This window comes from Fringilla coelebs, assembly GCF_963513975.1.
Source record: "Fringilla coelebs genome assembly, chromosome: 8".
Classification (NCBI taxonomy): Eukaryota; Metazoa; Chordata; class Aves; order Passeriformes; family Fringillidae; genus Fringilla; species Fringilla coelebs.
This window is the reverse complement of record NC_140066.1, coordinates 23,668,647-23,689,288: the sequence shown is the minus strand read 5'-3', so window position 1 is coordinate 23,689,288 and position 20,642 is coordinate 23,668,647. Positions and strand designations below refer to the sequence as shown.

The window sequence follows — 20,642 nt, the reverse complement described above, 5'->3', positions numbered from 1 at the left end:
CAGCTTCACTGGACATAGAGTCTGCAGTAGCCAGTCCCACCTCAGAGCTGCTGCCATTGGCAAATGCAGCATAAAAGACTGCCCTGGCAGTCAGAAAAAAACCACTTATTCCTAAAACCACAGCATACTTTTTAATTAACACTCTCTCCATTCATAGTTAATGGCCTCTGGCTGGGGCAGATGAGTCTGCCCTGTGAGCCAGAGAGTGGATGTGACTGATAGAGAAGACTTGGAGCCATCCTGCCCATTAAAAAAGTGTGGGGGAATATCTGTAAAGAGTTTGTGTTTTTCTGGGTACTGTTGCAAGATCCTGGTAGGAGAAGCACAAATTTGTTTTATAAGCTAATCAGAATCCTGCTGTTCAGTAATGAGTGAGTAATTGACATATCGCAGCACCACCACGCAGCTCCATGGCTGGGGATGCTTCCACGCTCACCGCTCGCCCAAATCAGAAGGCAAGCACCCTCGCCCTCAGAATACCTTCCTCTTAAAAGTGCTCCTTGGATAGCAGCCTTGGATCTTCCCATTTGACTTAACAGCCCCTTTTAAAACAAAGGCCACCGCAGTTTTAAGATCCTGACTCCAGGGGTGGTCAGAAAACAAACAAACCCCTGCACTCCCGACATCTCTCTCCCTGCTGGCTCCATTCTTGGGAGCCAGCAGGGGACTGGAGATTGGGAAGGCTCCTGCTTTTCTCAAGTGCTGGGAGCAGGATTCTTGTCACTTCCAATCTCCATCTCTCTTTGTGACAGGGTTCCCAGCAGCCCCGTGCTTTATTTGGCAAGGCTTTGATGTTTATATGTATGTGTGTGTGTGCACACATATATATTAAATATTTTATATACGTACTTATATATAATATGTAATATATATATTTGCACCGCTTTAGCCTTTTCTGTTCCCTCTCTGCTATTTCCTCCCATCCAATAATAGATTTGGAAGAGGAGATGCAGTGACAGGCTACATCCATTGTTTTGGATTGGTCTGTAACACAGAATGCAGCTTGATTTCAACAGCCTGTGAGTGCCAGCACACACAAACGAGACCCCTTCCATACCCACAGTCCCAGTTGTCTGTGTGTACCCAAACAACACACATACTGCCTGCTCCCATGAGAAACAGGTTCTCTTTGTGGGTTATTTCTAGATGTTCATTAGATAGTCCTTCCCCTTCTTCTCCTTGATGTTTAAAGATGAGAATCAGGGTCTTTATTCCAGATTTCTGGGACTAGGACAGTGCTGTCCTGCAGGGCATGAGCTGGAAAATTTCTCCCAGGAAATCTGGACTGGAATCCAAAAACTCAAGTACCAAAGAGAGTCTTTGAGAAAGAAAAGCAATCTCAATTGTAAATTTCCACTGGAAAAGAATGAACAGCTTATCTTAAATAGATTCAGTGGTTAATTGCCCTTTCTGTTTAAAAATGTGTGCCTTATTTCCACTTCAAATGAAGAAGGAAAGTAATGTTTGCCACAGCTTCAAATTAACAGCGTTTGATCAACCTACAGCTTTAAAATGAAATCTTCTCTTGTTTGGTGGTTTTTTATTGTTGTCTTATATACATGCTTTCAAGAGTATAGTAAGGTACTTTTTGGAGAGGGGGAATTGGCCAGCATAGATTAGCTAGGCTAGAAAGAATGTAATTCTCACAATAACTGTTTAGGATGAGTTTAGCAGTTGGTGGTTTGAGGAGGATGATGAGCTCTCAGGAGAGGAGGCAGCGTGGCCACGGAAACAAAAGGCCCGGAGCAGACAGACACGCTGTAATGCTGCCATATATTTGTATGTGTGGGTGAGCTGTCTGTCTGTCCTGGGAGTAAGGGCTGTGCCTGGCTCCAGGAGTGTCCTGGCCCCTTTTGTTCCAAGGCAGCGTGGGGCACAGCTTCCTGTGCAATGGCACACATCAGTGATCAGGATGTAGAAATGATTAAATGTTTTGAATTGTAAGATGGAAATAAGGTGGGAATAATAAGGTGGAATAAGAATAATTTTTAAAAAAAGGAAAACTAAGCTGCTGCATGCCCTCTCCCATGCGGTGGGCTGCAGCCATTAGAGATCTCAGCCTGACCCCTTTGCCAGCTGATCCATGCCCAGCACTGCATATCTGTGAGCACCAGCCACTTTGCTTTACCCTAAAGGAGCTTAGATCATATACATTATATCCCCAAGAGAGATACTCTTTGTTTCACATCCATGTTACCTTCCCATCCTGAGCTTTCTCTCCAAAATTATTTGCTGACACACTGGTAGGAGCTGCTGGTAGGAGCTGCTAGAAATCTCCAAACCCACAGAGAGGTTGCTGGGCTGTGAGGCTGATCAGCCTCACCACTGAAGAGGATAAGGAATATGATCAGGGACACCTGTGCTGGAAAGGTCTCGCCTGTCCAGGAAAATAGCCTGCCTGCAGCTGGAGAACAGTCACATGGGCTTTCCAGTGCAACACGGCAGGCACAGCAGCCTGAGCAGGGCTTTCACTGGGGACAGCACTGACTTCCTTGTGGAGGCCACTGTGGTTTGAAGAAACTCAAGCCCCTGGTTAACGTCACACAGCTGATGCATCCAAAACTCCCTGTGCCATGCCCCAAGCACTCTGCTGGCATTTACCAAGGTGGATCAAGGAAGGCTTCTCCAAGAGGCAGCAAGATGGGGAGGCTGCCAGACCATCTCTGTTTCTGCAGTGTCAACTCCCAAAGGGCAGCCCTGGCAAACTGCTCTGACCTTCGGAGCAGGGCTGATGTCTGTGAGCAGCTCTGCCTACCCAGCCCGTGCTGCCCAGTTCCCCCTCCTCCAGCACAGGGAAAGGGGTCAGTGGCTGCTAAGCTATGCATCTTTTTGCCTTTGCATGAGTTGCTTATTGCTTCCTTGTAGAATTTATCTGGTTTGGACTAGATGGTGCTGGGCAAACCCCTAGAACCAGCACTGGGACCATATCCTTTCCAAGGAATTTCTATCTCATCTTGAAAAAGGGGACAGACCTCCCAGTGGGGAGCTGTCAGCTCAGGGGAAGCCCTCAGGTGTCCCAACTGCTTCTCTATCCTTGTGGCCTCAGCAAATGCCATCACTCTGCAGGATGTGTGCTGGGACCAGCTACACCTGCTGCTCTGCCTCTGCTGGTTCTCATGGGTTTCTTTGCGTGCCTCAGGCACTGTGTCAGATGCCTTGAGGAAAGGAGCTGTGTGAGCATCCCATGACATGGAGTGCTGGGACAGGACAAGAACAGCCCCAGTGCTGTGCCTGGGGCAGCACCGAGGCAGGAGTGGGACAGGAGCTCTGGGAGTGACGATGGGTGGGGATCAGGGTGGTTTATGGGCTCACAGCTACTTTCCCAGCTACAGAGAATATTTTAGCCAGGGATACCTTGCATGGAGGCAGGGGAGGAATGCCTGTAAAATGTGGAGACAAGCTCCCTTGCAGCTCAGAGCAATGGCTGTTCCTCACCAGCCCTTGTCTATCGTGTGCTACTATCACCAGGTCAGGTCACAGGAGTGTCTCCAATTAACCCAGCCCTCTGGTGAGCCTTAATTGGCACTCCAGGCTCTCCTCCTCCCCCTTCTTGCCCTTCTTGAGTTTCTCACCCTACATCTGCTGCTAAGCCTTTGCTCCCAGCATCCCAGCCACTGCTGGGAACCAGTGACCATAACCCATATTTACTCCCTAAATAAAGGCAGCAGCCATCCCCTGGCTTGGAGCTGTGTCCTGACGATGTCCCTGCTTGGTGCCCAGCATCAAGCTGTGTGGCAGGAGGAGGGGCCGTGGCTGCAGGGATGAGCAGGGTCCTTGGGGACAGGTATGGGCTTCAGTGCAGAGGAGCTGGAAAGTTCCAGGAGGGTTTTTGGTAGGTACTTGCTGGGAGAGTACCAGAGTGGGGGAGAGATGGCTGCTGCTGTTTTCTCTTTCCAGAGACCACTGGACACATTTAACCCTCCACATGCTGCTCACAGAGGTGAGCCATGTACTTGAATGACCTGCTCCAGAGTTGGAGCAGGCTGCAGGACACAGCATGGCCCGGCTCATCATCCTGTCCCAGGTTTGCTGCTTTGCTTGGGGTGAGTCCTGGGCATGTTTAGGGCTGCCCTGCAGCACTGCAGGTGCTTTGGGCATGGCTGGGACCCACAGGCTGCATGTTCTCTTGCTGAGTCATCTCACCCAGCGTTAGGTCCAATAAAATGGATCTTCATCCTGCTGCTCTGGGAATGAACCAGGACCATCCCCAGAAGGACTGAGACTCCTGCAGGTCTCCCCCACTGTGGCACTGTCACCAAGGTCTCTGCAGCCACTCAGCAACACCTGCACAAAGGTAAAGGTGATGCCCTGATTCCCGATGTGAAGAAGCCGAGTCTGGGCAGGACACAGAACTCTTGAGCAGGGGCCAGCCCTGGGAAAACTGAACACTGGCAGGCTGGCAAGGGCTGGTGGCTGGGGAAGAGGCCTGATGCTTTCAGGAAGAGCTGGAGGCTCATGTGCAGGGGTGAGACCAGAGCTGGAACATCCTCCGTGGGAGACTCTGGTGCCTGGACTCTCCCACAGCCCAGACAGCCCGGCCGGGGCTGGCCCGGCAGGCCTGGGGGTGCCTGTGGGGCTCTCCCAGCTCTGCTCTGCTCTGCTCTCCTGCCCCGCGGGACCGTCCTGAGTGGGGCCAGCCTGTCGGGACCTGTCCCTTTTAAGCCCTGGGAGCTGTTGCCAGCCGTGGCTTAGTGGGGTCCCCATCCTTTCAACTGGCTGTTCGGCAAATTAAGAGCTTGCTATTAGGCTGCTAATTAAAGGCACTTCATTAGCAGCAGGGGAGGCAGCTCCTGGCCGCAGCAAAATTGGATTCCTCTGAGCTGCCATGAGCCGATTCTCTCCTCTCTGGGGCCGGGGGTTGTGTCCCTCCGTGTCCGGGGAAGGCAGCTGCCTCCAGCCATGGCCATGGGCTCCCAGCCTCTTCCCGAGCGCGGGGGATGGGGCACATTACCCCCGGTGGGAGAGGGGCCGGAGGTGATCGGGGTGTTGGGTGGTGTGGGGCCGCCCCCTCGCCGCCAGCCTCGGGGATGGCGCAGTGGTGCTGCCTCACTTACGGTTCCCGGGTCACTCCCGTTTAGAGGGGACATGCGAGAGCTCTCAGAGGTGGCACAGCATCACGTCAGGGGTTTCGCTGCCCCGGGCTGGGCCGTGACCCCTCCGCGGGCCGAGCAGTCCGGAGGTGCTGCTCCTGCCCCCGGCGAGGGGAGAGGCTCCCGGACTCCTCCTCCGGCCGCTCAGGCGCCTCCAATGAGCCCCGGGGGCTCCCGGGCTGCCCTGCCCTGCCTTCTCTCACCTCCTCCTTCTTCTATCTAAAAATGGGAGAGACCGGCCGGGCCGCCGCACCGGGGCTGCCTTCCTCCCCCTCTCCTTCTCCTCCCTCCCCGCGCTCCGCCCGCAGCCTCTCGCCGCCGCTCGGGAAAGGGACCCCGCGGCCCGGCGGGGACATCACCGGGGTGAGCTCCCTGCGGGCCGGGAGGGCTGCCCCATCCCTGCTTCCCGTCTGCCCTACGGAGTCCTTGTCCCCCTCTAGCCCTGGGCCTGACATCCCCCTCCCTTTTTTCCCGGCTTGGGATTCCTGGTGGGATTAGGGGGATTTGCTGTGCGTGAGCCGGGAGCTGCTGGTGCTGCGAATCCGGCTACCGTGCGGGCGGCGTTGCGGGGAGGGCCGGGTGTGGTGCTGGGGAGCGGGGCTGCTCCTGGGGCACGCAGGCTCGTCCCACGCCCGCACCCTGCGGGGACGTTCATCTCTCCGGACATTCATTGCAGCACCCAGGGCTGTCCGTGCAGCTGGGGGTGCTCTGAATGCTCCTGAGCACCCCGAGCCTGGGCCGGGCTGGGCTGGGTCAGAGCTGCAGGGTGGCTGTGCCCCCGCGGCCACCGGCTCCCCGCAGTGAGGACCCCCAGCAGGAGCGGGAGGCAAAGGTGTTGGAGGGGGTGAGGGTTCAGGAGGTGGGTCCACGTGGTGTTTTGGGGTGCGCTGGGACCTTCCACGGGAACATTTCAGTGGTGTTGGGCCACTCACAACAGCACCACTCATATGCTCCACTGAGGTAGGGGGATGGGTGTCCCTCCTTTTTCCACCTGTCCCCTTCCATCTGCTGCCTCTCCCAGCTAGGCAGGGGTGCCCAGGTTACCCAGGCTGGGTCACCACCACAATAAAAAACCTCACACCACAGCCACAAGACCAGCCACAAGGAAGCAGGATCAGCTGGGCTGGGTGCTGGGCACTGGCATGAAGCAGTGCTCAACACAGGATTCCATTGCACTGGGGTCTTTGCTCTGGGCCAGGGTCGTCCCTACTGGAAAAGGGACAGTTCATGACACCTTGGCTCCTGGCTCTGCTAGCCAGGACTGTGCTGATCCTTCCTTCTCTTTCCCAGCATCTCACCTTCCCCCTGCTGTCTGTCACCCTTCTGGTATCCTTTGGCTCCTCCATGCTCTATGGCTACAACCTTGCTGTGGTGAACTCACCGGCAGAGGTAAGGGATGGGCAGCCTCTCTGGGAGCAGGGAAAACGGCTCTGCATCCCTCCCTTGGAGGGGAGAGGGATAGGTGTCCAGCAGCCTCACATCAAAACTCTGTCATTTTCCTTGAGTTGTCACCCAGGGAGGAATGGCATGGGAAGGACATCAGAGTCCATGTTCATGTACTCCAAACTGGTCCCCCCAGAAAGCAGGGCCTGGAAAGCTGGCCACAACCTCCCTGCTCCAGCTTGACTGCTCTCTTTGGTATCTCTAAGCCATCCTTAGGTGTCTCAGGTGCTGAGACTTGCTGAGCAACCAGACCGGCACATCCCAGTCATCCCCAGACATGTTTTGCTCTGCATCTCCTTTAATTCTGTTAAACCCACAATATTGTCCCTATAGATCCTCTCTTCCCTTGCCTTCCCCTTTTGGTCAACACATCTGGTGCCAGTGTGTGTCTCTGCCCTGCAGCACATAAAGGCTTTCTACAACGCCACATGGTCCCAGCGGTACGGGCACGGGCTGGGCCCTGCCCCCCTGACCCTCCTCTACGCCCTGACTGTCTCCATCTTCGCCCTGGGCGGGCTGGGGGGCTCCCTGCTGGTGGGGGTGCTGGTGGAGCGCTACGGCAGGTAAGGGTGTCCCACCAGGGGCCAGGGTGGTTCAGAGGTGGGCTGGGACTGGAGGAGCTGCCCTGCTGCTTGTGCCTGCCAGGAATGGGGCTCTGAGCCGCAGCGCTCTCCTCGTCCTCCTGGCCGGCGGCTTCATGGGCTTCAGCCGGGAGCTGGGATCCCCCGAGATGGTGATCATCGGCCGCTCCATCACGGGGATCCACTCAGGTGGGTGCTTCCTGGGCTGTGCACAGCCCCTTCCTCATGGCTCAGTCCCCTACAGCCATTCCTAGGGGGATGGAGAAGGCTTTGTATTCCCCGCAGGCTCTGGGGAGGAATTCGCTGGTACAGTCAGGCCACCTCCAGCGCCATGGGGTCCCCACTGTGTATGACGCTGGACATGGGAGGAGATGGACCTAGAGTCTGGCTTCTCCCCACTGCCTCTGCCATCCCAGTCCCTCCTGTGCCCCCCAGGTATCTGTCTCAGTGTGGTGCCCCTCTACCTGGGAGAAATCGCTCCCAAGAACCTGCGGGGATTCCTGGGCCTCATGCCCAGCATCTTCATCTGCCTGGGGGTTTTCTCTGCCCAGGTCCTGGGCCTGCCAGAACTGCTGGGCAAGGTGAGCGCAGTACCCCAGCCCACACATGCTGGACACTGCTCTGCTCTCTCCATGACACATCCCATTTCTACTCCTCCCAGGACAGGTTTTGGCCCCTTTTTCTGTCAGTGGTGGTTGTTCCTGCCTCCCTCCAACTCCTGCTGCTGCACTGCTTCCCTGAGAGCCCTCGGTACCTGCTGATAGAGCGAAACGACGTCTCTGGGGCCACCAAAGGTGAGGGGATATCCTTGGGGAGATTGGCTCTGGAAGGTGCTAAGTGCTTCTCCAAGGTCTTCCAAGACCAAGGTGCTTCCTTATGACATTCTTGCATGTCCATACCTGACAGCCCAATGCAATCCTGATGGTTCAGCCCTTCTGTCTGACCTGCTTGTGCCACAGCCTTTCCGTGGTGCCCAGCACTGCGGTGTGAGGCTTTTCCCCATTTCCTATGGATGCTGAGCCCCATATGGGGCTGCTGGGGAGGCTGGGCTAGGGTAGAGCCAAGCCCTTATCTGGTGCCACACCTGTGATAATCCGCCCTGCGCTGGACACGTGTCCATGGCCCGCTCTCCCCACAGCACTGTGCCGGTTCCTGGGGAGCCCCGATGTGCAGGATGTGATCGAGGAGATGAAGGAGGAGCAGCGGTCGCTCTCCTCCATGGAGATGGTGTCCGTCTGGCAGCTGCTGCGGGAGCGCTCGGTGCGCTGGCAGACGCTCTCGGTGGCGGTGCTGAACGCTGGCATGCAGCTCTCGGGCATCGATGCCGTAAGCCCCACGTGGTCCTTGCCCCGGGACACGGCTGTGCACGCGCTGAGCTGAGACCTGGCAGCTCATTCCCTCGAGTGCCCCGTGGCTCCATCCCCCAGCTCTCGCTGTCCCCTCCTCGCAGATCTGGTTTTACACCAACACCATCTTCGAGAACGCCGGGATCCCCGTGTCCCAGATCCCCTACACCACCATGGGCACCGGCGCCATCGAGGTCGTTGCCGGGCTGATCGGGGTGAGTGAGGGACAGACAGACGGACACAGCCCCTCAGTGCCAGAGCCCTCTTGGCAGCTCCCAGCACCATTAAACGGGGGAACAAAGTGGATCCCCCAAATATCATCTGTGCCACGGCACAGCCCCTTTTCTGGGGGCAAAGGATTTGGCATGGAAATGGGGATGGGAGATGGGATGAGACAGGCTCAATTTAGGAGTCACATCTAGGAGTGGTGAGATAATTTTAGGGTGCGGGGAGATTGGGTAGAGATGGCGGGCAAAGAGAAGGTTGGAGATGATGGAGGGGACTAGAAGTTTCTTCTGGCTCTCGCTTTCATTGTCCCTCTGTTAGCAGAGTCACATGTCCCCATTTCCCCCCGCCCCCAGCCAAGCGCTGGCCTGGCCCCAGGCTAGCAGCCCTGGCCCCCCCAGCCAGCCCTCATTTAGCTGGAGAGTTAGCACTGGGCCAGGCAGATTTATGGCCCTTGTCCCATCTGCAAGTGTCACCCAGGGCCAGCCCAAGCCACCCGGCACTAAATCCACTCTCTGACAATTACAGAGATGGATGGGGCTGGCTGCTCCCAGAAAAGAGGCAATGAGTGGGGGGCTGCTCCCTGCTTTCATGGCCCAATCCAGAGCAGAGTGGGGTCCCCTGCCTCTCTGAAGGGTACCCCCTACTCCCCTCCCCTTTCTGTGGGGGTGTCCCCGCCCCCCAGAAGTTGCCCAGCACAGAGCCAGATTGCTTGGGAGCAGCCCCACAAATGGCTCCTGATGGACACGCTGAGATTGGTTATAAAATTACAGGCATTTGTTCTGCTGTCAATGCCCTGCCTGCTCCCACTGGCGCTGCGCTGCCTGCCCACATCCTGCTGTGCCCACTGCCCCACAAACACCCCATTCCCCAGCACCTCTGCCTGGCAGTGATGCAAATGTGGCTTGCAGGTCACCCCAGCCAGCCCCAACCCTGCACCCTAACCCCTGCTCTGTGGAACCCATCTCCTACCCCATGCATGCTCCCCCCTGGCACTTTCCATGCCCCAGCCCCAACCCTGGAACTCTGAGCTGGGGTTGCCCCTGATCCCCAGATGCCACCGGGAGCATTCTCCCACCTGCAGCTGGATCTGGGGTTCAGAGCTGGTCCCATCCACCCTGGAGCTGCCCAGCACCCTGTCAGTCTCTGTCTCTCTCTCTTGGCAGTGCTTCACCATCGAGAGGGTGGGCCGGCGGCCCCTCCTCATCACCGGCTTCTGTGCCATGGGTGTCTGCTCAGCTGGCATCACCATCTCGCTGCTGCTGCAGGTAGGGCCTGGCCACTGCCACCCCCTGGGCCGTTTTCTGGGGCTCAGTGGTGGAGGGATGGGTAGAGTCCCGTGGGAAGGAGCGTGCATGGAAATGAGAGGTGATCTGGCTCTTCCAAGTCATGTTTTCCCTCCAATGTTAAAGAGAAGGTAAATTTAGCACCAAGAACAACAACCAAAAAAGAAAATACAAATCCATATGAGAAAAATCCTGCTGCTTCTGGTAGTTTTTTTCCAGAAATAGTTATTCCCAGGGAGGCAGATGTGAAATGCCAGGGCAGGTGAAGGGTCCTTCTCCTGCTGCCTGCTTCCAGAGGATGCTCCCGTGGCTCTGGGGATACTGCACCATCACAAGCTTGGCTGAGGCTGACCCTCACCAGCTTTACCCCAAACCAACGTCTGCATCTCACCAATGTGTCCTGTGTGGCCGCTGTCCCCAAGAGCCACCTCCAAGCCGAGGGCAGGCCTGAAGCAGTGTCCCAGGGGTGCTGGGTGTGGAGCTCAGGGCCAGCCCCAGCAGCCTCCCCAGCCCAGTGTCCCCTCGCAGGCTGCCCTGCCCTGGATGCGCTACGTCAGCGTGGCCTGCGTGGTCGGCATCATCGCTGGCTTCTGCATGGGACCAGGTGGGTCTGGGGCTGAGGGGCTGGGGGCGCTGGGCTGGGAAGGGGGGCTCCAGGAGACCAGCAGGGTTTGCAGGAAGGTGACAGGAGCTGAGCCTTGGCCCCGTCCCCGTGGTCCAGCCCTGGTTTATGATGCTGTACCTCCAAGTGAAAGCCCACCACAAACCCCTCCAGCCCCACACATCCCCAGGGCACACTCTGCCCCCTCCTGCTGGGCCACGCTCCAGGAGGAAGCAGAGTGAAAGCCCTGGCAGCCTTCCCCAGACCTCTGTGGAGGTGTCACCACTCCTATCACAGTGCAGCTGGTGAGAATCATCCTGCCCCTAATGGACTGCAGGCTCCAACAGCCAGGAGTGAAACCTGGACTGGTTTACCCAGTTGATGTATTAGCAGAGCTCTTAACAGATCTATAATTCATCCTCAGCCCAGACTTTATTCACTGTAATTACATCTTTAATTAGGATTTTAATGGCTCATTGTTCACAAACAATGATGAATAGGAGTTTTAAAACAAAAAAATATATATCTCTGTTCTGGGCGAGCTGTGAGTAAGAGTCCGTCAGGGGCCCCACTCCTCCCTCACTTACACTTGGTTTTTGGTTCATCTTTTCTCTGCATTTATAAAGAGGTCCAGCCAGCCCTGTTTCAGACAGCTGGGACTCCAGGCATGTCACCATATCAAAAACAATCCCTTGCCAGATTTCTGTGTGTCTTGGAAGGTACTCTGGGCCATGGATCCTGCCCCCCAACACAGGGACAGTCCTGGGACCCAGGACTTCTGACTCAGTGACGCTTGGCTGGAGTGGCTAAGTCCTTCTAGAAGAAATAGCCACACCCTGTGTCCAGTTTTCAGACCACTTATAAGTTGGCTTGGGAAACCACTTCATACATTCTGGGTTTTTTCACTCTGCATGGGAAAAGCAGGTTGGAAGATGGCATTTCTGCGTCCTGTGGGAGATTCTGATGGTCAGAGAAGTGGTTGCTTCTTTCCTCCCTGAATCAGCCACAGTGGCAACAGAAGCTGATTGATAGAAGGAAGTTTTCTAAATTGTTTTGATCAAGGGAGTCTGGAAAGGGCATTATGGAGGGAAACATCCAGGAAAATGTTTCTTTACGCCTGTGATCTCCATGAGGTGTAATGTATCTGCATTTAGAAACATTTTTGGAAAATGAGGATCCACATGAAATGTTCCACCTTTATTTTGACTCAGTCTGAAACTTTCCAGTCATGCAACTTGGGGAACTGGCCTGAGCACCCAGCAATGTGCCAGTGTGGTATGTCAGGGGGACATCACATCACCCCCACAAGACATATCCCAAGAGAGACCAAGGGTAGGACGCTGCTCCACCACACTCCGTCTCCTCCAGCTCTCCCAGCACCACCAGTTTGAACCATGAGCCTTGCTGGGCTCCAGCCCTTTGGCCACAGGACTGAGGTGGGCAGAACCTGTTGACCCCAGGGGTACCTGAGTCACCCTGTCCTCCATACCCTTGATGTGTCCCCTCCCTCTGTAGCTGGTGTCCCCTTCCTGATGACAGCTGAGCTCTTCATGCAGTCACACCGCCCGGCTGCCTACATTGTGGGGGGCTCTCTCAACTGGCTCTGCAACTTCACCGTCGGCTTCATCTTCCCCTTCCTGCAGGTACCAGTTCAGAGGGGCCCTGGGAGGTGGAGGGAACAGACACAGCCCTGCTGCTCTCCCAGGATGGGGTGCCAAGGCAGGGATGCCTGTGCTCTTGGCTCAGCTCAGTGCTGGACAGAGCCAGCCCAGGGCAGGGCGATGGGAGGGGACGCTGCCTTGTGCCGTGCCCAGTTTGGGAGTGACTGGCTCTCTGCCTCATCCTGCTCTTGTCCCCAGATGTCAGCCGGTGCCTTTTGCTACCTGGTTTTCTGTGGTGTCTGCCTGCTGGTGGCCCTGTACGTCTACCTTGTCATCCCTGAGACCAAGAACAAAACCTTCGTGGAGATCAGCCACATCTTCGCCACGCGCCGCTCCGTCCTCTCCGTGCCAGCCCACCTCATTGGCATGATGAAGCTCGATGGCTATGGGGCTTTGGAGAGCAGCTCTCTGGAGGGCTCAGGCTCCAGCCTGCCCTGATCTAAGTGGGCTGGGGGGATGGGGCTGGGGAAGGATGTGGGGGCCAATTTGTTCCAACCTGGTCATCTCTGGGTCTCCCAGAACATCTCTCTGTGGCACAGTCTGGGCCCAGGATGTGCCCCATTGATGCACCAAGGTTGCACTGACTGCTGGGCATGATCCCCATGCTGGAAGAGATGCTCCCACAGAGACAAGGGGACCTCCTGGAGCAGGGGATTCTCATTGCTCCTGGGTGTGGGGCCTTGGCAAGGGCTTCTGGCATGAGCTGTTTAATAAAGAGCATTGCCACCAGAGCCAGTGTTTGGCAAGTTTAGCCTGGAATGGCAGCAAGCAGGAATGTGCTGGTATGGGCTTCTCCACCATCAGGGAAGAGCAGAATGGAAAGAGGGGCTTGTCCTCCTCCTCCCTGTGACTGGCTGGAAAGGTCAAAGTCACCCCACATTTTCTAGGAAGGGTGGCCAGGATGGTTCCCAGGCTCTTGCAGCTCGCCCCAAGTCGGTGATGCAGAGCTGGGGGCTGCTGCAGAAGGGACATGGAGCAGCTCTGAGCTGGGGGTGACTGTCCAGCCACTGTGCCCTTCCAAAGGCTGCTGAAGCCCTTGGTGCCTGGCCTCGTGTGCTGGCCCCACAGAGTGCTCCCATGGGAACTCTGCACACTCCCAAACTTCCTGGAGGACAAAAGGATCCAGGATAGACCCTCATCCCCTTCCTGCGCCCCATAAATTGCTGTGACCCCAAGGTGCTCTCCAAGCACGACCTCTCCCATGTCTCTGCCCTGAATCCTGGGGGCTGTGTTTGGAGGGAGAGGCTGTCCTGTGTCCTAGGATCCCCCACAGCAGCTCCCACAAATAGCATGGTAGGCCCTGGGGTTCCCAGACCTGCCAGGAGATGTCATTTGCAGGAAAGCTACAACATTTTGTTCCAGTGGTAGGTAAGCCCAGGTAGGGGGGAGGGCTGTGTGGCCAAAACACTTTCATACCAACACAAACATCATTTTGTTGCAAATAATTTAGCCTTTTTTTTCCCCCCAGTTTCCCTCCCCGTGGCTGGTGCACAGCTTGGTGTTTGTGGTCACTTAGTGAGGAGCCCACCCTGCCTGCATCCCTTGGCAAAGCCTCAGGGCACCGCTGGGTGTGTGGGGGTGCTGGACCCGTGGGGACAGGGACTGGGCCATCCTGGGTCCCCAGTGCCTGCTCCCATCCCTTCCACCCTCAGCCTGCAGCCTGGGGCTCTGGTGTGTGCTGAGCTGTTCACAGGACATCAGTGAGAGCAGGGTCAGGTCAGGCTCTGCAGCCCCAGCCCTCCCACCCCGCCTCCCTCCACTCCCGGCTGCAGAGCAGAGCGGTAAATATGTGCAGCATTACATATGTATAATGGAGTGTAAATAACCCCAAAAAGTGCATTGTAAATAGACTCCAAGTTTATCCTTTATTAATGAGGCACTGAGTGCCCTGCTGTTTTAGAGCAGCGAGACTTTGATAATATCAAAACCTAAATTACACTTGTGTCTCTCATTCCCAGCAAACGACAGCATCATTTCAGGCCTCTTTGCCACTTGTATTTATTTATTCTGGTATTTATCTATCTCTCCCACCCAGCATGTGGGGCAGCTTGGAGGATGCCCCCTGCCCTCCATGCGTGAGGTGACGGCCCCCCTGGGATCAGCCCCCCATTCCTGGGTCCTGGTATAGCCAAGGAGTGGGAATGTTGCCTTATTGCCAAGGACTGCTCTAAGTGGCCAGTGAGATGGGGCAGACCTGGGAAATGTGGGGTCAGGACCCATTTCTGTCAGGGTTTTGGCTGCCACCAGAGCTAGAAGTGCCCTCTTTCCAAGGACTGGGGGTCACTGGAAAAATTCTATGGTGTCCTTTGGATGCATTTGTTACTGGGGACTTGTTTGAGGGCACCATGTCAAAGAACATGTCCATCCTCTTTTCCATCAGGGCCTGGGGGTGAGGAACCCCCATGCTCATGGAACACTGGCAATTCATCCACTTTTTCTGAGGCAATTGGGGCAAGATTTTTTGGGGGGTTGTAGTTCAAACTGCCCCATGCCACTGACCTTTTACTCTTGCAAAAGAGGGATTTGGGCTTCCTCTCTGCTTGTCTTGCCAGGAAGGCATTTCCAGCTGCTCCGCTGCAGGCTTCTCAGGAATGATATGGCTGGGTGAGCTCTGAGCTGCTTTTCCTTGTCCAAAGCTGCTTCCCCATGTCGAAATACAGCTCCCTGGACTGAGGGCTCCAAAAGCACTGGTTCTGTCTCGTGAGGATAAGGCTGTATTCTCTAGTAGTGTCCAAGTAGACCTTGAAAAACTGGAGAAGGTGCAAAGAAGAGTCTGAGAAATTACCTGGACAGCTGGAAATGCTGCTGATCCTCCTAAAGTTTTCAGAAACAAAGATGAAGGTGGCTCTCTCCAAATGCACAGTGTGCCCAGTGCTAAAGGCTGGGTAGGTTCAAGTGCTAAAGGCTGGGTAGGAGAGTACCTGGCTCAAGGTCACATCCCAACTGGAAAGCTGAATAAGGCTTGCTGGACTCACCCTATGTCTCTGGGCAATCACTGGGGATTGGTGAGGCCATAAGTGGCCACAGAGAATGCTCAGACAAGCCATGGAGCTCTCACACCCTGCCAGTGCCCCCAGTGCCCATGGCTGCGGCAGAGATGGGCTCCAGGAGGATGGATCCTGGGGATCCACCAAGCCTTTGGGGCTGCACCCTTCTCACACTGCTTTCACCAGGTGTTCTAACAGCAAACTGTCCCTGTCACCACAACAGTGATGCCTTCAAATCTCCCCACAAATCTCACCTGACTGCAGAGCTCCGCCAAGGACCAGTTTTGACAGAGGGAGGTTCCTGTGTGCTCCACCTCCTCTCATATTCCATGTGGAAAAAGCAGTGCTGGGGAAGCATCCTGGTGCCCCACAGAGTTTGGTGCAGAATTTTTCCCTGCCTCTTGTCTCACTAAGACTGTCCATGCTCCCAGCTTAGCAGCCTTGGGAGGAGGGTGCTGGACACAAGGAGCATTGCCTGGGGTCAGCTGGGTTTGGAAATAGACCCCGTGTTTGCAGCCTGGGCCCTGGGTGTATTTGAGGGGTTCAGGGACCGATTCAGGGACTTGGAGGTGGATGAGAGGCTTGACCTGACCCTGCAATCCATGCCTGCAGCCCAGGAAGCCTGGGCTGCATCACAGGAGGTCTGACCAACAGATCCAGGGGTTCTGTCCCTCTAGTACGCTCCAGTGATTCCCAGCTGGAATACTGTGTCCACCTCTGGGGTCCTCAGCTCAGGAAGGCCATGGGCATGCTGGAACAAGTCCAGAGGAGGCCATGAAGATGCTCAGAGTGCTGGAGCAGCTCTCCTATGAAGACAGGCTGAAAGGGCTGAGGTTGTTTAGCCTGGAGAAGAGAAGGCTCTGGGGAGGTTTCAGTGCAAGAGGCTGCAAAGGGGCTGCAAGAAATTGGGAAGGGACTTGGTAGAAGGGCATGTAGTGACAGGACAAGGGAGATTTGTGTAAACTGCCAAAAAGGAGGTTTAGTTCAGATATTAGGCAGAAATTTTTGACTGTGAGAGTGGTGAGGCACTGGAACTGGTTGTCCAGAGAAGTAGTGGATGCCCCATCCCTGGAAGTGTTCAAGGACAAGTTGGCCAAATGGCTGCCCTGGACCCATGGGCACTGCTCACATAATAACTGCCAGGATACACGTCACCCAGAGGGAAAAGACTGCACACTCAAGATTAGGACACTCCTCCCTAAATGGTGAAAATTCCTCTCCTGTTTTGACATGGCAGAGGAATCTTTCAGCACCATCCCAGGGCATCTTTGGCCTGGGAAGGGTGATTTCATTAAGGAATGGTTCCTCTTGGTGCCTTCTTTTGTTTTTCCTTTGCCTGGTGGTGTCAGGAGTTTCCCAGGGAATGGAAAAAGGACACAGAGACAGTGTAGGTGTGTCCATTGCAGGTGTCACAGCCCCATGGACACTTTTGTGCTATGATAAATTTGGCTCCTTCGTGGCTGAAAGTCACCCCCAAGTGGGGCCTCTCCAGGCTGAGACCACAGCTCTCACCTCCCTAGAGTGCAGAGCCAGGTCCAGCCTGCAGCTCTCATGGACTCTGATCAACAGTCTTTCTGCAGGTAAAAATCTAAAATGGGTGGGGTTTTCTTCGGTGTGCTGGGTAACAGGCACTCAGCTGAAACCCAGCACTTCAGAGGGGCAGAGAACAGTGATTCGGATCTTTTAAAAGCCTAAAATATTTCACCACCACCAACAACACCCACTCAACTTCAGAAAAAAAACATATATAGTGAAAAATATTCACAATTGGGTGGGGGAAAAGTGTTCCTTACCCTGTGAGAAATATAATAATTCTGTATGGATGCCTGCAGGCCCGTGGCTGGTGCTCTGCAGGTCTCTGCAGCAACCGTGGGCTGCCAGGAGGAGTCCGGGCCGGGTGGCCGGAGCGAGGGTGCCCGGCGGAGGGTGCACACCAGCAGATGGCACTCCCAGAATTTATTGCTACAGCAAGCTGCCTCTCGGAGAGCAGTCATGTAGGAGATGTCCTATTATATGGGCAGTTGACTTTAATAGTCATTGTGTGCTTAAAGCACAGCAAAACAACAGTGGGAAAAAAAAAAATCCCCACTCCACTTGGATGGCCCTTTTCCCCCCAGCCCTGCTAGTCTATTTGTACAGTAAATTAAAAATATGAATCACTTCTCTCTACTGCCTCCCCAAACACTCATCCTGTCAGGCTCTGTGTTGTCTTCATTTGTATTACCTTAATTTAATGTTAATTATGTTCTTCATTTACAAAGAACAAGCATTTACACTCCCTGTCTGGGGATTTTCCACACTCGCGGTCTCCACAGACGGGAGAAGGGGAGCGGCGGAGGAGCGGGGCCGGGGAGGAGCCGCTCCCGGGCCGTGCGAGCGGGGGGCGCGGGGTGCCCCGCCCCGAGCGGGCCGGTGGCGATCAGCGCTATTGCCTTTCGATTTATGAAACCGTATCGCTGCCTGTGCTTAAATCCCCCCTAATAAATCCTTTTTAAAAGGTCCTCGGCCAATGCAGGGCAGTGATTTATGGCGGGGAGCTGGAGTGGAGGGAGGTTTGGTGGCAGGGCTTGCTGCCAGGGGTGTTGGGGATGTCACAAGGCTGGGAGCCTGAACGCTGCTGGGCAGTCCTAAAACAATTTCCTGCGGACTTTCCTTTTCCCTGATGTCTGCAAACTTGTTGGATGTTGCTGGTGATGGGTTGACCTGTTTCATGTGGATGACCAACGGCGTGGATGAGGACTGCAAATCCTTGCTCCGTGCCTCAGTTTCCCCACCAGCACCTGGAGAAAACCACCTCCTCCCAGCTCTACCCATCCTCAGGGCTCACCAGCGAGCCAAAGGCTGGGGTGCACTTATAGCAATGACTTATGGGGGTGTGTGTGCAGCAGGGTGTGTTCATGTGCACACACATAAAGGACCCGGGTCTCCAAAAACACCCCATACCTCATCCCTAACCTGACCTTCTCAGGCACAGGGCCTGTGACTGGAACAAGGAAGGACAAAAGAGAAGAAAAAGAAGAAAAACAATGAAAGAAAGAGTGGTTTCCTGGACTGTGGGACATGTTTCTCTTCACAGGCTGCCCTTGACCATCCCTGGGATGGAGGACATGGGGGTGAAGGCTCTGTGCAGCCACATTTTCACACGGCGAGCCCCCTGCCTGCACTCAGCAGGGTTTCAGCACTGCCCACGCCTGCCTGAGCCCTGCCATGGCCTGTTCTTCCAGCACTGTGTCCAGCCACAGAACAGGAACATCAGGGGATTTTCCCAGGGAACCTGAGGATGGGATTTGAGCAGAGGAAGCAGCATCTTTGGTCTCATTTGTGTAAGAGCTCCTGGAGTCACATTTTGCAGTGCAAATTGGGGTTGTACCAGTACATCATGGGAGCTGGGTAGATCTGACTGAGACGCCCATCCCCAAATTTTCAAAAAACCCCAGAAAATAATTTAAAAATTTAAAAAATAAAAAAAGCAGCCCACCAAGCCTTCCTGTTCTGTATGACACAGGAAGCCCAGAAAAGTCCAGAAAACAAACTCCCGCTGCCAGGAAAACCAAAGATACCACACACCCACTCCTCCCAGTCCCCCCCACCCATTTCCATGGCAACAGCCACACATTCTGGGGGGGGGACCTGAGCTTCCTTGTCACTAAATGGCCTCAGGACTAGGGCAGGTCTCCTCACTGGTTGCCTGGGGGGACATCTCAGGTTTGACCCTCTAGACTTCTGCCACGAGCCCATCTTGCAGCTGTAGAGCCCTGTCCCAAACCCCTCTTTGAGGGGGCTGCAGCCCCACGGCCCATCCCACCCCCCACTCCTGCCCTTGGCCAGCTATGGAGCAATCCCAGGACAGGGTTTCCTCCCCCTACCTCATCCTTCTGCCGGTAGATTTGAGGCCACTCACTTCACGACAGAAGCGGCTCAACTATTCCCGGTGGGACAAACACGCCCCCGCTCCAGGGGGATGACAATCTCCTCCATCCTCCGCTGGCCATGCCTGCGCCCTCCCCACGCGCTCCCATGTGCTCTCCCTTATTAACAATGACCTTTCCACCGTGCTCACCGCTGATTCCCCAGTCCCAAATATCTTTTAAATGGGTTTCAGGAGCTGATGTGAGCTCCGTTAAAAGGCCACCGCGCCGCACCCGCCCCGCGCCGCGCCCTCCCGCGCCACGGCCCCCTGTCCCCACGCAGTGCCACCCGCACACACGCTCACACGCTCACACTCTCACACTAACATTTTAATTAATGAAAACCCCCTTTCCCCCCCCCCCACCCCCCCCCCATAAGCGCTTTAATGTGTGTTCGCAGCCCGGCTGATCCCCACAGCCATGGAAATATTAGGTTGACGGATGTGGTCTGTCGCCAGCGCTCCCTCAACGGGTCTGCCTGTCAGCTCGCCGATGATGACATTAACACGGGAAGAAAGTGATGACAAATGCCCGTTATCAGGGAACGAGGCCTGTGACAAATCGCACGGCGCCTCGCGAGCAGCCCCATTACGCTGTAATAAAAAAAGATGGATGGCTCAGCGCACCGGGGCCCCGCGCTAATGCGATTTCGCCTGGTCTCTCCGGGTTCTAATTAAGGCAGAAAACGGAGAATGAACAGGAGTCCCTGGTGCCCGGCTCCCACCTAGTCCCCCCCCTCCAACGCCCCACGGCGATGGGCACTCGCCCTCGGGGACGGTGTCCCCCAGCTGCCCTGGTGCCCCAGAGCCTGGGGAGAGGCTCCGGCGGGGATGCAGATGGACGAGAAGTGCAGATGTCAGGGGGTGAGCAGGACAGGGGGGTGGGGGACCCTCAGCCTGTGCCTGCCCATCTTGCCTCTGCCAGGTGGGCTCAAGGTTCCCCCAGCCGGGGCGAAGGGAGGAGGGGGGACACGGCCGCCCTCAAATGCGTCACTCGGAGACAAATGTCACCTCCACCATCTGCTGCAGCGTGTGAATGGGCGGGGGGAGCTGCGCGGCACAGAGGGGACGGGCGGGACAGCGTCACCCTGGGAAGAGGCTGTGGAGAGGGGACACCAGCACTGACCTGTGGGGACACAGAGGGGGTGGCCACTGACGGGGCTGACCAGGGGTCCGTGGGATGCTCACGGGAAGCAGCGACTTGCTTTCGGACAGGAGTGGGAGAAGGCAGCTGTGTGTGGGGTCAGTCCCTGCAGGAGTTCCGTGTGTCCACAGCCACTGAGCACACCGATGGCTGTGCCCTTGGTGACAAGGACACGACCACAGCTGCCACTGAGGTGGGAGACCTGCTGGGGGAAAGGAGGGGTCAGACCCTGCCAGGGTGCACAGGGGGGATAAACACCCCGCAGCCCGGATGGGGCGCCCAGACTGTGCAGGCAGGCACTTTCCCCACTGTCCCCTCACCTCCCCCCGCCTGCACACCCCTCAGCCCCTCCCAGCTCCCCAGCAAGGAGG

At 55.9% G+C, this 20,642-nt stretch overlaps 1 protein-coding gene across 1 annotated transcript; it reads left to right on the top strand.

The window, feature by feature from the left end:
* Positions 1-5,315: 5,315 nt before the first annotated feature.
* Positions 5,316-12,671, top strand: LOC311156317 (solute carrier family 2, facilitated glucose transporter member 5-like; the record flags this gene model as incomplete). Its single annotated transcript, XM_084210166.1, has 13 exons — positions 5,316-5,453; positions 5,589-5,777; positions 6,381-6,479; positions 6,936-7,096; positions 7,179-7,303; positions 7,550-7,695; positions 7,776-7,908; positions 8,253-8,440; positions 8,565-8,675; positions 9,852-9,953; positions 10,500-10,575; positions 12,088-12,215; positions 12,432-12,671. The coding sequence occupies 13 exons, from the start codon at positions 5,316-5,318 to the stop codon at positions 12,669-12,671; spliced, it is 1,836 nt and encodes a 611-aa protein (XP_084066292.1).
* Positions 12,672-20,642: the final 7,971 nt, after the last annotated feature.